The sequence below is a fragment of the Anthonomus grandis genome, chromosome 9 (assembly GCF_022605725.1).
Source record: "Anthonomus grandis grandis chromosome 9, icAntGran1.3, whole genome shotgun sequence".
NCBI lineage: Eukaryota > Metazoa > Arthropoda > Insecta > Coleoptera > Curculionidae > Anthonomus > Anthonomus grandis.
This window is the reverse complement of record NC_065554.1, coordinates 30,607,310-30,625,018: the sequence shown is the minus strand read 5'-3', so window position 1 is coordinate 30,625,018 and position 17,709 is coordinate 30,607,310. Positions and strand designations below refer to the sequence as shown.

At 33.2% G+C, this 17,709-nt stretch overlaps 1 protein-coding gene across 1 annotated transcript; it reads right to left on the bottom strand.

The window, feature by feature from the left end:
• Positions 1 to 292: 292 nt before the first annotated feature.
• LOC126740545 (RNA-binding protein lark) lies at positions 293 to 17,627 on the bottom strand. Its single transcript, XM_050446625.1, has 4 exons — positions 17,461 to 17,627; positions 7,479 to 8,181; positions 3,195 to 3,553; positions 293 to 676 (listed from the first exon to the last, which is right to left on the bottom strand). Exons 2-4 carry the CDS (start codon positions 8,148 to 8,150, stop codon positions 628 to 630), a joined length of 1,080 nt encoding a protein of 359 aa, XP_050302582.1. The 5' UTR covers positions 8,151 to 8,181; positions 17,461 to 17,627; the 3' UTR covers positions 293 to 627.
• Between the last annotated feature and the right edge of the window lie 82 nt (positions 17,628 to 17,709).

The following is a 17,709-nucleotide window of genomic DNA, read 5'->3' as shown; positions in this document are numbered from 1 at the left end:
CCCAAAGGAAAGTTCTCCATATGCCATAATTGTGATTCTACTCGTAAATAGTAGGTGAACAACAATACCAAATGTTCAACATTTTCAAACACTAAATGTGAAATACTCTTCATTGATGCGTTGTTTTGATTTACCTATATGTTTATGTTGGTATTTAATTGAATAGAGCCTTGAAAAATGTGTTACAACTTACCTTTTCTTATCCCGAGGCGTTAAAATCGACGTTACTACGCGTGTTCCACCCAATATTTGAAACACTGTTTCGGTTGTAGAGAAATAAAATTGTAATACATAAAATTCATTTCTCAAGTAGTTTATTACCTACTACAAGTTACAAATTAAATGAAAAAAAAGACAATATCATATAAAAGTAATTTGGTCACTAATTATAATATATCAGCTGTCACTTTAATTACACGTCAAATACCATTCGTAAATCTCATAAAAAAATTACATTAAATTAATCAATGTAGGATAAAGAATGGACAAAATTAAAGTATTCATAAGCACAACATACAAACTCTTAAATTAAGTCTAAAAAAAAAATTACAATTTCAAAAACCATCTGTACTTTAAAGCTCAATATGATAAATTTCAAAGATCCAGGTTAGTTTTTTCTTCTTTTCATCAATATGGTGCATATCGTCTGGGCGGGGACGGTCCTCTCATTGTCGGCCTGAAATTTTTTAAAAATCCATTAAAAACTGCTGAAAAAACTACCAAGGAAGATAATTATTTCAATTTAATACAGGATTATTCAAAGTTGATTCTCAGACAGCACAAGTTGGTCCAAACTACGTGAGTCCATGGATATCAACAAAAAAACTCATGGACATTGTATATATGAGTAAAATCTATATTGTTGTGACGAATTCATAATAACTTATTCATAATTACTTATTATATTGGGTATTACGTCACTTATAGCAAAAATCAATTTTTGCTATAAGTTTTATAAGTTTTTTTCTATTTTCTTCTTCTTTTCAATTTTTGAGCGTGTGAGATAAAAATTTCTAAATTTGATTTTTGCTATAAGTGACGTAATACCCAATATAATAAGTAACTCATTGTATATATATCTGAAACAAAACACATGTATGGTAACCTTAATTTTGACACATTCAACCTAAAATTGTCGAAGAAATAAAAAATCAGTTGGCAATTCACGGGGGTAGTAACCTATAAACGAAGATTTATTACATTTTTGAACAAGATGGAGCGCCACCCCACTATGTTCTTCCTGTGAGGCAATTTTGCCATGATACGTTTCCCGATTAGTAGATTGGGAGAAGAGGTCCGATAGATTGGCCGGCGAGATCACCAGATCTAATATCCCTCCACTTTGTTATCTGGTGTCACTTAAAAATTGTTGTGTTTAATCGCAACCAGCTTCACTCTTCGGCAACGAATTATCATACAGAATATGCATCTTATTCCAAGAGAAGTGTTTCAAAATAAAACTCCGTAAAAACAGGGTTCATTTTATTTAACTTGAACTTCCTTTGACCATGCATAAATATGTGAATAATACTCCAAAGGACATTTTAATTTAGAAAATTACAAAAGGGGTAGTGCCATTTTAAATTTTAGGGTTGGGATCTCACCATATAACCAAAATATGGTGGTTGCAGTTTCCTGTATAACATTTGTACCAAACTGTGCTTTTCTAACTGTTTTAGTTTCAGAGATATTTGCGTTGAAAGTTTTTCAAATTGGCACCCTGTATTTTATCCATAATCCAAGTATGCAGAGGTTTTGTGGACAAAACTTCCCTAGTATGACATGGTGTTTACTAATTATACGGAAAAAATTTAAGGGATCATTTCTTAGACTATCCTAAGGATATTTTGTCAACTTATGATTTTTGATAGGGCACTTTGTTTCGAAGATACGGGGCAAAAAGAATTTCAACCATCCAAGTTTGGTAGTTTTAAAATTATGAACGCAGCCGCAATAAAAGTATAGCGTACTACACTGGACCTACCAAGTAATAAAAAATCTAAGAGTTTGTCAGTGTCAACATTTTAAACTTATATTTTTTTGTGTTTAATACATAAAGTCTTGTTAGTGAAGCTTTCCAGAAAAAACATATAAAATTAGATCTGATTAAACTTGCGGTACGGCCTGATTTGATGTTAACCTAAAATCAATGCGGGAATATCTATATCTCGTAAGTGAGGTTTCCCGACAATATAATTCTCCACTTACTAACAGAGAACATAAAAACATCAGAATAATTTCAGCCCAGATCAGCCATGCAGCAAGCAAAGATCAAGTCTTGTTGCCATATCATACCATCAACAAAATTTCAATTCTTTTCCAGTAAAACGCGCCATACTTTTAAACTTTGCAACTGTACTTGACATATACGAATAAATAGTGACAAGGTGTTCGCAATCAAATATATCTGTTAATAAAACTATGGAAAAACATATTTGAATATACTCAAATGACCCAAACAGTTGCAAATTTATTAATAATGTTAGTATTAGGTATAAGACATGGTATACAAAATTTACTTAAAATTCTATGCAGAATTCAAAAATGGAATAAAAAAATAGGTTTCCGTTTAAAAAATTGAAAAGATCGAAAGGTTTCACGTACCTAAGTAAAGGAAAACACGGATAGAAGTTGGGTTAATTCGAACTTCAGTCCGTATTTTTGGTCCGTTGTATTATTTGTTTTTTATTAGTTGTTATTTTGTACTATTTAGAATGTCGAGTTTGGGTTCGACCTCGGGTTCCACATATTTTAAATGCGACTATTACAGCTTCTTAATTAACAGTCAGTGTCAAAATTATTTGGAACACCAAGGTTTCCTAGTATTTATATATGGAGGAGAACCAGCGTTTTACCTTCGAGCTTTGTGCCAATGAGGACAATATTTGTAACTTTAGTGACCAAAAACACGGAAAATTAGATGACGAAATTTTGGTTTCGTTCATTTATGCCAGGAAACCTCAAAAAAAAAAAAAAAAAAAAGGTAAAATCGTGGGGTTTAAAACTGTAAACACCAAAAACACGAGTAAAAATATAACGTTATTTTACCGATACGCTTGTCTTTAGTGGATAGGATAAAAGTCACCAATAGGCTTAATAGTCTCACGTATCCGTAATTACGTACCAATATGGATGTCCATAGGACACATCTGTGCTGTCTGAGATAAATAAATGCTGATGATAAACAAACCCACCTTCTATCATCGAAAGTGTCTCTACTAAAATCCTCGTACATCCTGCTCATTCGCGACGCGGCCATACTGCTCGTGGGCGGCGGAGACCGTCGACTGAACATTCCGTAATCGGACGAACTCCTGGAGAAACCGGCGGATTCGCTCATTCTGGCGCTGAGGGCGCTCGACGAGGTCCCCCTCAGCCCGATCGAGGGCATCGGGGGCAGCGGCTCCCTCCTCGGAGGCAACGGCGGGGGCAGAAAGTCTCTGCTGCCCCGGAGGCCCATTTCGCCGCGAGACGGCATCCCGGCGTATCGACGCTCGTAGAGGTCTCTGGCGTCCTCCGGGAAACGACGATCGTAGTATCCATCGTAGGCGTCCTAAATAGTAATTGTTAAAGGGTTTAGTGAAATTAAATAAAATAATAATGAATATTTTTTTAAAAATAATGCTTCGAGGTGCTCTTCTTTTCATTTTTTCAATACATGGGTATGAACTATGAGTTATTAATATTTTGTTTTAATAAAGAACGTGGTTTCTTAAAAAGAAGTCTTTTCTCACAAAATATAATGCCTACTTTAAGAGTGATGCATTTCAACAAAATAACTCATCATCATCAACATCGGACTGTAAAATATATGTCGGAGAGTCACTCTTATTATTTTCGGCGAACATGTTCGTTATAAGTAAGTAAAAATCGTAATTCGTGAAAACACATTCTTAATTACTATATTGACAAATAAACACGAATTACACACAATTACACTAAATAAACGAGTGTAAAATATCCTAAAGTAATTTAATATATTTTATAAACACCCTGTATTCGTTTAAAAGTCTCAATCGCCCGAGAATTATCTTACATCCTTGAAAATCTATACTTTAAACATAAACAATAATATAAGCAGAGATTGAGAGAGACCCAGAAAAGTAAAAGAGGCAGTGAGTGTTAGCACTTCATCTTATAAAGAGCCTTGTATATAGAGTGGTCATAGTTGATCAGGTGTGGTGGTGTTTGTCCACTAGGTGGATATCAGAATGGTTGTGATTGTTTTGTGCACAGGTAAATCATGTCGACATGTGAGTAATATTTTATATTATTGTTGTATAAGAGTTTTATGGTATACCAGAGTTTGTCGCTGTTTAGCGAGGTATTACCAGGTTGTGGTCGATTGTAGGAATGCCCCCTGAGCACGCAGTTCCTTCGAGTTGGTCTTGTGAGTTATAGAGGGCCCTCACTTGTCTTCTCGATTGACACATTTGGATTCTAAGATCTCGGGATATGTTATCTTAGTTTCCGAGTGTTGAGATGCTTATTGCTTAGCGGCAGTGGAGCGTCTGAGGTACCCTTAACTATTTTAGGGGACACTAGCTAGTCGTCGAAGAAAGAAGATATATATATCTAAATTATTAGCAAAGATAAAGTAACTATATTGATGGTTGTTGGCATGACTGAATCAAGGGGACCGAGGTTCCCCGGTGAGTAAACTTAATATTTATTAGATGAGTCAGTACAGTAAATCGTAAACATTTTTGTTTCATGGTACTCTCAATCTCTTGCTGTATACATGGTGGAGCTCGCTAAATGAATTGCATTGTCAATACTCACGTAAGTTTAATTTTAAAATACCCAAACTTTACACGAGTAAACTAACGTGCCGTCAGTATAAAGTACCGTCGCGAATAAAATAAAAGAACTAGTGATCCGAAGCCGGTCTATCTATCATCAGTTCTATCAAAAGACTGCCTTTTCTATTCCTTTATGCTTCTCCAAGCATTCATTCCGGGCTTCGTTCCACTCTAAAAGATATTCAGTCATATCCTTTATTTTATTTATAAATAAACTTAATGGACGGCCGTACCGCCGATCGGTGACAGTAACTTAATACCAAGTCTATTACTAATCAAAACAAATCCTTATCTTAATATTCTTAGAAAAATACGTATAGCCGACATATATACACAATTTAGAAAATCAGCATGCAGGTCAAATTAACAGTTTAGATGAATAGAACTACAAATGATTTTTTTTTAAACTTACCCGCTCTTAGTTTTGGTGATTACAAATAACCAAAATAATATGATTCTTACGTAGCCGTGTGCTAATCGGCCAACTTGCCGGGTTAAATGTTGATTAAGGCAGTGTAATTAATTATAGCAGATGATACAAATATCTTGATTGAAGGTAATAATTTGAAGGCTCTTGTAGCATTGACTGAAACAGTGTATAATAGCATAATTTTCCTCAAGTCATTCCTCAATAAGGTTAAAACTCATTTTGTTGGTTTTCCACAAAGTAGTTAGGCCGCAGATTCTGTTATTTTAATTAAAGATACACAACTATTCGGAATTACTTTTGCTCAGGATCTAGGTGCATTAAAATTTCTTTTACATCATTGTGGTAAATCAGCTCTTTTAACTTTATATTATGCTAGTTTTCAGTACTTCATGCGATATGGGATTTTGAATTGGAGACCGAGTCCTCTAGCTTCAAGGGTATATTTATGATCCAGAAACGCTTATGAGTAAAAAAGGTATTCTTGTTAGAACCCGCTAAAATTAACCACTACTGAGATATTTCCTGTTTTAGTCTTTGAACCACATACAGAGTTTTAATTTAAAAACTGGAGATATATAAAAAAAGATATAGAAAATATAAAAGATACTACTAGATATAAAAAAAAATTTAAACCTAGATAATGAAAAGTTGTCTAGGAACAAAAAAATAAATAAATTTTTGCAAAACTTAATGATTTGATAGATTTTCTTTTAAATAAAATTTTTTTAACAAATTTCATATAAGAGAAAAATACAGGGTGTTCCAAAAATCGAGTTATTGCATATTTTATTTGAGTAAATTGGTAAATTTATATTAGACACCCTGTATGAAAAAAAAACTTCAGACTTTTACTGAAAGATAATGCTGATATTCCGTAAATTAACGACATTGAAAATGTCGTTTATATAAATTGAACACAGCGGTTGCTATAAAAATTTTAATAAACCCCTTAAAACATCTTAAAAATCAGTGTAAAGCTTGTTGTCTCCAAAAGTATAACGCCATTAAATACAGTTTTCCGTAAATTCTTTTTGACTTACCCTGTATACGTAAAATTATTTCTAGTTTATAGATTTTTTGTGCTTTTTCATAGAGGGTTAAACCAAAGTGTTTAACCCTCTATGAAAAATCTCTTGTAATTCAAGACTTAAATAATGGACAAGGTGTTACATATTTAGCGAAAAAGTATGGTGTGGCAAAATCTACAATTTGCAAAATAAAAAAGAAAAAGGAACTGATTTCTAGGGCTGTTAGAAACACGTATGTTGGACCAGGTAAAAGACAAAGTTTCCAAGTTCCAGTTTCCAAGAATGGAAAAAAGACTGTACAAATGGTTTCTTGACCAACGGAATAAACTTTTAATGGTAAGTGACAACATGATTAAAGAAAATGAAAGCTCAATGAAAGGGATAAATCATTTACCGCTAGTGAGGGATGGTTACAAAGATTCAAAAAAAGATTTGGAATTCGTTTGTGAACGATAATGTGAACAGCCTTTGTTTTTTTTTGAGTTCACGGTATTGAGTGTCTACTGTAGTTCAGAAGAAGTCAGGATCAGAATGGAAAAATCTAAAGCCACATTACTAAAATGAAGTAGGCGTTCTGCGGACGAGATCTAAGCCTTAATATTAAAATTCACCTTGTGACAAGAATGAAAGGATAGACGTTGAACAACATCAAGATGATAGAAGCATTTGAAATGTGGATGTACCGTAGAATACTGAAAATATCGTGACAAATGTGAAAGTTTTGCTTGAAAATAATTTCGTTCTATTTATACCGACGACCTGCAAGCAAAGTTGTGACCAAATATATTGAAAATCGCTCATTTTTCAAGTTCTATTTTGTTTTGGGTTAATCATGTATAACTAAAGAAGTTTTTAACATGTATAGCTCTGTCGTAGACTATTTTGTTTCGATAATAAATACAAAAATCTAGCTATTTTAGGCGCTCCCTGTATCTATATTTTACAGTTTGATGATGATGATTTATCTCATTGAAATGCTTCACTCTTAAAACCGGATTGGCATTTTATTTTCTGAAGAAAAGACTTTTTTTTAAGGAAAGTGTCTTCCTTATTAAGCATTTACTCCTCATAAATGAATAAAAACTTTGATTTTGGTGAATTACTTAGAGCAACTGTTTAGTTACTGGCCAATATCGTGAAACGTTTACGGAACAGAATAATAATGTAAAAAAGAGAGATAGAGGGTTGGGGTTGGGGCACAAAATGCATAATTATTACCCCAAAACGTGCCATCATGCGGTCGCGTAGGAAGGGCGGCGGGGGCGGTGGCGGATACGGATCCCGGGGGCCGAACATCCGTTCCCGAAACCTGTCCGGGCCCATTCCCTTGGGACACTCTTTCGACCAATGCCCGCCTCGGCCGCAGCGGTAACATTGTTCCGGGTCCCCCATGCCCGGCCGTTGGCGCACGCGACTCGTCGATATTTGTACTTTCATCGGTTGCCCATCCACCATCATCCCATTTAATTCTTTGATCGCCTCGTTCACGTCGCCGGAGGACTCGAGGTGCACGAAACCATAATTACGCACGATGTCCGCCTCGACGACGGTCCCGAACTTTTTGAACAACTCCCGGATCTGCGGCGCTTTCGTGTTATCCGTCAAATTACCGACGAAGATCTTCGTGGTCGGCGTCTGGGGCGCCTTCCGACTCTTCGCCGCCTCGCACTTCATCGACTGCCCATTCAACATTTGCCCGTTCAGATTTTGGATCGCCTCGCGACCCTCCGACTCGTTTTCCATATGGACGAACCCGTAATTCTTCACCACGTCGCATTCCACCACTTTGCCGTATTTTTCGAACAGCGGTCGTAGCTCCGACACGCTGGTTTTCTCGGCGAGATTTCCGATAAAGATTTTGAACGTACCCGCGCTGCTAAAGCCCGGCATCTTCACTCTTTCTTTCTTTCTAATCGAAAGCCTGAAAGTTTAACACGTCAAACAAAATATTCGGCTACAAAATTGCGGATCAAAATCATTAGTTCAGCTGACAAACCTTCACCGAGAAATTATAATTATCGAGACCCGGATAAGATTATTTTCAGTAATTGCAATAATATATTAGAAACCACTGATACATTGCTCTTTAACAATAGCAATTGGTATACACTATCGGACAAAAGTAGAGAAACTTCTAAAAATTCTTTGATTTACGGAAACCATGTATTTAAATTAAATATTTACTACAAATATTGTAGTTCTCAACAACTGCGTTTTTTTACCGCATTTTACATGCCTCTTATCAGTTGTTTATTTACAATAAAAGAATTCAAATATTTTCGGATGGACATAAGTAGAGAAACCTAAATATCAATCGTCCAAATTTAGTATTTAGTTCGCTTTACGTGAGTTCTGTTGATAGTTTTGCATAGTTTTTTTAATCAACATGCCTCGCGGAAGATATTTGTCTGAAGACCTTCGTAGAAAAATAGTTGATGCACACAAGAGTGGTATACGACAAGTGGACATTAGTAAAACGCTTAATTTGCATAAGTCCGTTGTTAGCAAGACAATTTCTAATTTTAAAACACGAAATTCAACAAAAAGCATTAAAAAAAGTGGCCGCCCAAGAAAAACAACCAAACACATGGAAATGATGATAAAAAGAATTGCCCAGTCTGATCCTCACAAATCAGCAAATAAAATTTTAAGTGAATTACCTGGTGTTAATGTTAGTTCTAAGACCATACAAAGACGACTGAGGGAAGGAGGATTATTTAGTAGAAGAGCCGCTAAAAAGCCGTTTATTAGCAAGAAGAATCAGAAGGCCCGACTCAACTTTGCACAAAAATATTTGCATTGGACAACCAACGACTGGAAAAAAGTTCTTTTTACTGATGAAAGTAAGTTCAATTTGTTTGGGTCCGATGGAATCTCATGGGTACATCGACCACAAGGCAAAAGATTCGATCCAAGATATACACAGCCTACGGTAAAGCATGGTGGTGGCTCCTGCATGGTATGGGGTTGCTTCTCTGGGTTCGGTACAGGACCATTACACATCATTGAGGGTATCATGGATCGATTTGTGTATTTAGACATCCTACAAAATGTAATGCTACCCTTTGCTGAGGATAATTTACCTTTGACTTGGATATTCCTACAAGATAACGACCCCAAACATAAATCAAAGGTTGTCAAAGATTGGTTTTTATCGGAAAATATTAGGGTTATGGACTTTCCTGCGCAAAGTCCCGATCTTAACCCGATTGAAAACCTCTGGGAGGAACTAGACCGGCGTGTAAGGCAACATCAGATCAGTAATAAAAATGATCTTATAAAAGTTTTACAAGATTCCTGGAATTCTATTGGAGAGGAAACCATTATGAAACTGTTGGAATCCATGCCAAATCGATGCCGCGAGGTGATTGCCAATAAGGGATACTCTACTTACTATTAATTTTTCTAAGATAGAAATAAGAAATAACTTGTACTTTTGGAATAAAATTTAGTTTCTCTACTTTTGTCTCATAAATATTTTGTTTAATTAAATTAAATCTTAGGATTTTCTTCTACAATTTATTTTACTTTATACAAATTAAGTCTTAACAATTATTGTTGATTTTCATTATGTGTAGAACTGCATTAGTTTTGAAGTATTCAAATAAAACGCAAATTTAAAAAGTTTCTGTACTTTTGTCCGATAGTGTACATAGAATTACTCTCTACTCGGATTGGCGTTTTTTTATAAAGTCCAATATTTATGAAATAATCATTGCAATCCAATTATCCGAAAGAGGTCTTCAGAAACTTGGAAAATAAAATATCTTGCATATTTAGCTTCAAATACATACACTTTAACAAAAGCGTCCCTTAGCAGTTATAGTATGGTTTCCAAATGTAACTTTCCAAGATATTTGACAACACCTTTCTTCAGATTTCTAGTGGGTCATGGTAATTTTAATAAACATTTACATAAATTAGGAATAAATGAATCATATATATGGAATTGTGACAACCAGTCAATTGATTTTATTTAATTGTAAAAATAAATTTGATGCAGTGATGTTTCTGCATAATAAACTGAAAGAGCTTGGCTTGCTTCCTATGTGTCATACTTTACTTATGGCAAACATAATTGCCGACAATAGAATGGAGTCTATTTTCCTAAAATTTTTAAAATTGTCCAAAAGGAAAATATAACTTGAACATATATGCAATAGTTAATAATTTTAGCTACTTGGAGATCCCTTTGCTTTTTCCCTATTGTTTACCTACCTATCAGAGCAAATGTCCTGCATTGGCTCCAGGACGAGAAGCATGTGACCCTGTCTAAGATCCCTAGTATTAATCTTTCTTGCACTATTCCTTTTATTATACTCTTTTCATTAGATACAATGTCATACTACCCAATAGTATAATTTTTTAAATACTATATTAGCAACCTGTTCTATTATGAATGAGTTCCTATATTGGAACACATGGCTAAATGTGCCAATTACAATGCAGTGGCAAAACTGACTCCATGAAACTCTAGTTCTATTTTTTTCATTACTTTTAGAAACTCTTTGATCTGTAGCTTCAGAAATTATTAGTTTTTATATTTATATTTTAATTGTTTTTATTTTTAATTTCTCGATTAATGTTCCATAATAAACACTATACTTCACTGTACCTCACAAATGTAAATTTTCAGTACCAATGATACATTTTACCAATAAAACTTACAAGCAAAAAAGGTATGTTAATTCAAATGTTATCTGGAATTGCAACAAAATAAAAAGAAGACAAACATAATTCGAGTAAAATAAACACCTGTATAAATCTAGAATGTCTGTAATATGGCAGTTTAAAATAAATATTTCCATTTTCTTGGAAATTTCCAAAAATAATTTAGTGGTGCGTTAATTTTGCTTGCCAATATATATATTAAAAAATATTTGACCTGGCCAAAAGTAAAGCAACATTTTACTCAGTATATTTTATTTAATATCTTGTGGGTTTATAGTGATAATCAGATCAGCATGGTCTCCATCCTTGTATTGTATCGCATGGAAGAGAGACCCTGCTATGCAATACAATAGCCTTCAGGGTGGACATTGATCATGGGCCTATTCTGGATCTTTGCTTCTCAAATCTTGATATATCTTTTACAGTTAAATGCAGTGGTCTTGTAAAACATGATCCTTATTACCCCCCCATTTAAATTGAAGTTGCCTTGTCATCAAGCTAAACTTTTGGAAGCACCTGTAACTTTGTATTATGAATTTAAACAAGCAGATTTCAATCTTATCAACAAGTACTTATTAGATTACAACTGGGAAACCATTATATCAGATTCTGATTTGGATCTCACTGATGCTAACTTTTATTTGGTACTGTATGACTGTTTTAATAAGTTTATACCTATAAAATGGTTTTTTCCTTCTAAACATTATCCCCAGTGGTTCTCAAAAACTCAGAAAAGAAAGTTCACATAAATTGTATAAGCAGAGTGGTTCTCCTTCTGCTTATGTAAACTTTAGTGCCTTGAGGTTGAAGGCTAAGAACCTGACCAAGGAATGTTACAATAGCTATCTTACAAGAGCAGAAAATTCCATTATCAATGACAGTAAGTATTTCTAGAAGTTTGTTAATTCTCAGTCTAATAATGGTAATACTAGTCTTCCAAGTGAAATGTTTCTTGGTGACTTTAAAACTGACTCTGTCCTTTCTATTGCTGTCTTATACACTTCTCATCTGTTTACAACACTATTATGTTAAACACTGCAGTGGGAACTGGAAATGTTTTAAATAATCACGATTCTGAAAGATTTACTTTAGTGTCTAATGAATTAACAAGCCCTAGCGATAATGAATGCTCTCTTTCTAGACTAGACATCAACAAAGGAGCTGGACCTGATCTTATACCCAATTCACTCTTATGTGATCAGTTACTGCATAGATATAAAATGTAGGAAGAACATTTTAAGCAGCATTGCATCCAGTTTTGCTCTGACAAAGACATAATCTAAACATGAACTCATATTTTGTGTAACCCACAAATCCATTTTTTGCAAGCGAGTTGAATCAAACCAAATCCAATTCCAAATTTGATTTTAAAAGTTCATTTTGATACTTATCAAAATCTTGTGTGGTCTAATAAATAAGAGAAAAAAAAAAAAAAAAAAAAAAAAATGAAAAGTCTCAGTCTCAAAATGTCTTTTTAATTATTCAGGTGACATGTTTTGCTAATGAAGCATCATCAGACCTACAATAAACAGAAAAACACATGTAACTACAATAAAACCTTATACTAAAACAAAATCAAATATTAAAAATTAGATAAAATTACCTTATAGCTAGGTGACCTGCTAAGTACTGACAAATATAATTTAAATATGAGAATACCCACATATTTTGTAATAAAATTTTTTTTTTTTTTCTTTTTTATTACAAAATATGTGGGTATTCTCATATTTAAATTATATTTGTCAGTAGCTATAAGGTAATTTTATGCAATAACACGAAAGAAATCGTCGTAGTAAATCAAAATAAGGCTAGAAAGAGGCAGCAAGCTGCAGAAAATTGGAAAAGGAATATGGAAAAGTCTCACTACTGCCGCAGCAAAACAGCATGCAGAGTTTATTTACCCAGCAGCCTAAATATTCAGCGTTTGTGTAAATTATACAAAAGCAAGGCTTCTCTGGAGCTTCAGGTAAAAGAAAGTTATTTCCGATCAATTTTTAATACCTATTTTAACATAGGGTTTGGATTTCCACGTACTGATGTATGTTCAAAATGTTTGGAGCTTGGAGAAAAGCTAAAAGAGGAAAAAGATGCGAGTGAGAAAAACAAGATAATGATTGAACTTTGAATTCACAAACTGAGAGCAGAAGCTTTTTTTGCAAAATTGAGAGAAAAAAAAGAAGGGTTGCTAATAATAAGTTTTGATTGTCAAAAGAATTTAACTCTGCCCAAAATTCCAGATCAGAGTGTATACTACAGCAGACAACTGTATATGTATAACTTCACAACAGTCACAGGAGACTCTCATTCTTCACTTACTCCAGAAAATGTTCGGATTTTTGCATGGACTGAGGATAAACATCGCAAAGGAGCAAATGAAATTGCATCTGCTGTTTTTTATACTTTAAACCATAGTAATTTTGATGGTATTGAAAAAGTTCGTCTTGTCGATGATGGATGTGGAGGACAAAATAAGAACAGCATCATGTTGGCAATGTGTTTTAAATGGTTGAGTACTGCACCTATAAAGGAACTAGAGCTTGTCTTTCCTGTTGTTGGACACTTGTATATTCCTCCGGACCGGGTATTTGGTGATATTGAGAAATCCATTAGAAATATTGAACAGATAGTAGAACCTATAAAATACCTGGATATATTTAGACAACATGGAACAGTTGTTGAACTGGGTAAAAATGTTCCAGTTATGGACTGGAAATCTGCTTCACAGGAAGTTTTAAATCCCCCATCTAAGTGGCATTTTAAATTCAATATGTCCAAAAGATTCATATTAAAAAGAGGGAGGAATAATACTGTGACCATAAGGGGAGAACAAAGTTATATGTCTGACCATAATCAGAGCAAATCTGTTTGTAAAAAAGGAAAATTTCTAGATTCCTTAAATCCCTTGCCAATAGAAACTGGAGTACCACCAAAAATTAATAAACTACAGGATGTGTCATCGCTATTAATTAAACATTATGGTGCCCAGTGGAAAGATTGTGGTAGTCTAGATTATTATAAGCTAGTGTTAGAAAAATATCTAGGAGGGACTTATCTGCAAGAAAATTATGAAATCGATGTGGACGACCAAAACGATCCCTGTGAACCAGTAGAGATAGTTCCGGATTTAGTAGTTCAGATTTTTTACTTGAAGTCTGTCTTTTTGTGATCTGAAGATACTTTCAATTTTCAATATATTCAACTTCAATATAAAATATTACAATTCTAAGAATATAAAGCACCTAGATACCAGAGTATCTGTATGTGCTATGGTAGAAAGAATTTAAAAATTCTAATATATCAATGTTGTTACCCTTAGCAGGCTAGCCGTTATATAAATTAGTTCACAATATTTAACATTTTAAATAAGTTTACCCAAAACTACATAACAAAATTCAAAAACCAGACAATAAAAATGAGAAAAAGAGAAAAAAAAAAAGATTCATATACTATATACACATATACATTTTAACTAGAAAGGTATTATGTAGTATTTTACAGAATTTTCTAGTCTTTGGTACCTAAAACCTATAATATTTGAAACAAAATAAATAATTGAATAAATGTCCATACTGAGATTTTTTTCTTTTTCCCTTATGTATTTATGTTGTGATTGCTATCGAGTAAGAAAATAAAAAGTTTGGTGAAAAGCAGAATATTGATACAAGCACATATGATCAATCAACAAAATTTTCTTTTGTTTCCTAATATATAACTTAGGGCATGCTCATTAAACTTTTTGTAGTATTTCTGTTGTTTGACATTTTCTGGGAGAAGGTTATAAAATTTTGGAGCTAAAAATACTGCCGAATGTTGACCAAAATCTCGAATCATATAAGGTAGTACAATTTGCTGGTGTTTATTAGCTCGGGTTTGGTGTCTATGGTTTATTATACTTTGTTTACCATAGAATTTATGAACATAAGAGCAACAGGTTGTTATAAAAAGAGTTTTAAAATCTTGTATTTCAGAATTATATAATTGCTTTGTTGAAAATAACCTAGGTCTCTTTAACATTATCTTTACTATTGAGTTTTGTATTGTTTTAAGATTTTTTAGACTGTTTTCATATGCCCCACCCCAAATCAATATCCCATACCTTAATAGGGGTTCCACGAGAGCTTTATAGATCAACACAATCAGTTTTCTGCACAAAATTTCCCTTAGTAAATAAAATTTATGTAAGAGTGCCTTTATCTTTTTTGTTAAATAATCAATGTGTATATCCCATTTTAGATGTTTGTCTATATGGACTCCCAAATATTTTATAGAGTTTACCTGTGCAATTGGTTCATTAATATTGTTTACAATAATATTTTGAAAGTTTGGTCTTTTTAAACTGTTTATGGAAAATGCTATATATTTAGATTTTTTTGGATTTAGTGACAATTTAAAGGTGTCGAAAAAATTTTTGATTAATGATAGACCTTCTTGAAACTTAACTTTTGCCTCTTGCCATGTGTCTCCAATAAATATAATTCCTGTATCATCTGCATAGGATATTACTTTGCCAGGAGTTTTTATATCATTTACTGCATTTATATAAACATTGAAAAGTAGGGGTTCTAGTACAGTGCCCTGCGGTATTCCAATTTTAATGATATCAGGATCGCTAAGGTTACTTTTTATCTTGGTGTATTGCATTCTGTTTGATAGATAACTCTGTAAAAGTTGTAATACTTTGCCTCTGATACCATATTTTTCTAATGTTTGTAATAATATTTGGTGTGACACTGTATCCAATGCTTTTGTTAGGTTGAGAAACACCGCAAGGCACTTTTTATTTTTGTCCATACTTTTAGTTATATCACTAACAAGCTCATATATAGCATCTATTGTACTGACTCCTCGAGTAAAACCAAATTGATTTTTTGATAGTACATTATTTTGGTCAAAATAACATAACAGTCTATCCTTAAAGCATTTTTCGAAGACTTTTCCCAGGTTAGAGATGACACTTATTGGTCTATAATTATCCATCAATTCCTTACTTCCGGACTTAAAAACTGGACTCACCACAGATACTTTAAAATGACTTGGCACTACACCAGTTTTAAAAATTAAGTTTATAATATGTACAAGTGGTGGTAAAATGTGCATATGGAGCAGTTTTAAGATTTTTGCAGAAATTCCATCTTTACCAGGTGAGCCATTATTTTTTAAAGAATTTATATATTTAATTATCTCATTCTGAGTAACGGGTTTCAAATACATGGAGTTTGGGAATGTCCTGTTTATTGTGAAGGGGTGAGGGGGAGTATTAATGCTTTTTGATAGGTTTAAACCAACATTCATGAAATGCTTGTTAAAATGATTAGCGATCTCTATAGGATTTATTATTTGATCACCATTTTGCGACCTAATCATTTTTATTTCCCCCTTACCCTCATTCCCATTTTCATTTACAGCCTCATTTATAAAATTGTATATTTTTTTTATGCTATTACTATTTTCCTGAATTTTATTTTTGTAGTAATCACTTTTTGTATTTTTGATCAGATTATTCAGTTTATTTCTGTACTGTTTATATTCAAAGATTTTTTCTGGTGTAGGATTTTTCCTTAATTTTTGTTTTAATTTGTCTCTATTTTTTATTGAAGTAATTATACCTTGCGATATCCAAGGTTTAATTTTTTTAACTCTTGTGTTTAACACTCTTTCATAGTATGACTGATTTATTATTTCAGATATATTTTTTACCAAAAGATTCAAGGCTAAGTTAGGGTCGTTTTGTGTAGATATTTCAAAAACATATCTTTAAGTAGTCCTATATTTCTTTTTGTTATTATATGTTACATTTTCTTTGGTGACAAACTACACTAGGTCCATTTTATTTACGATCAAAATCTACCAAATCCAATAGTTGGTTTCAAAATCCACTAAATCCATTTTTTATTTCCATTTTCTGAATTTCGGGTAAAATTAAGGATATTTTCTTTTACTTAAATAGAGTCTAATAATATCGAAGAATCTATAAACAAAACTTTAAGACTAAAGTTGATTTTAAAGTTAGTAAGTAAAGTGGATTTAGCAGGTTTTGATCTTATATGCCTCAATTATTTATGAAATAAAAATGGGAAGTTTTGGAGGTTAAGGTCCATAGGGAAATGACAGTTGACAGATGTCAAATTCTGAAGAAGTTTTCAAACTGAATATAAATCGATTTGAAATTCATCATGCTTGCAAAAATTGATCTCGAAAAAATTTTAAAAACTATTTAGATTTATGGAGTATTATTATGAGGATGTCTTATTACCAATACTAAATTGAAACATGAGGCTTTAGGTGTACACAATATTAGCCACTGATAAAGCGTATTGATAGCGAATTTTAATATCTACATAATGATGGCATGTTAGAAACGAAATAAAAATCGTAGGTTCGCGTAAGTATGGGCCGGCCGAATGGAATGAGGCGTCAAACATTTTTTTCAAGATGTCGGTCGTGAAGCCGAAACGATTAGGTCGCGCGATAATTTAAGCATATAAAACGCACTACGGCTTAACGGGAAGATTAACCAAATGATACTTACCTTCAGCAAACAATTTACAACAACAAAAAACACAATTTCCTTCCAAGCACAACTAAAAACGAAGAGAAAAATGGCGTCTGACCTCCGGACCACGTCCAACCCGTTTTTTTTCGATGCGTTTCGAGTTGTGACAGGAACATCATGCGCAGTTCGCCCTTTTTACGCTTTAGGGTGCATTTACATAACGACCTACATACTAAACTGAATTGGGACCAGATTTATATAATGCAATATGGAAAATCTTGCGAT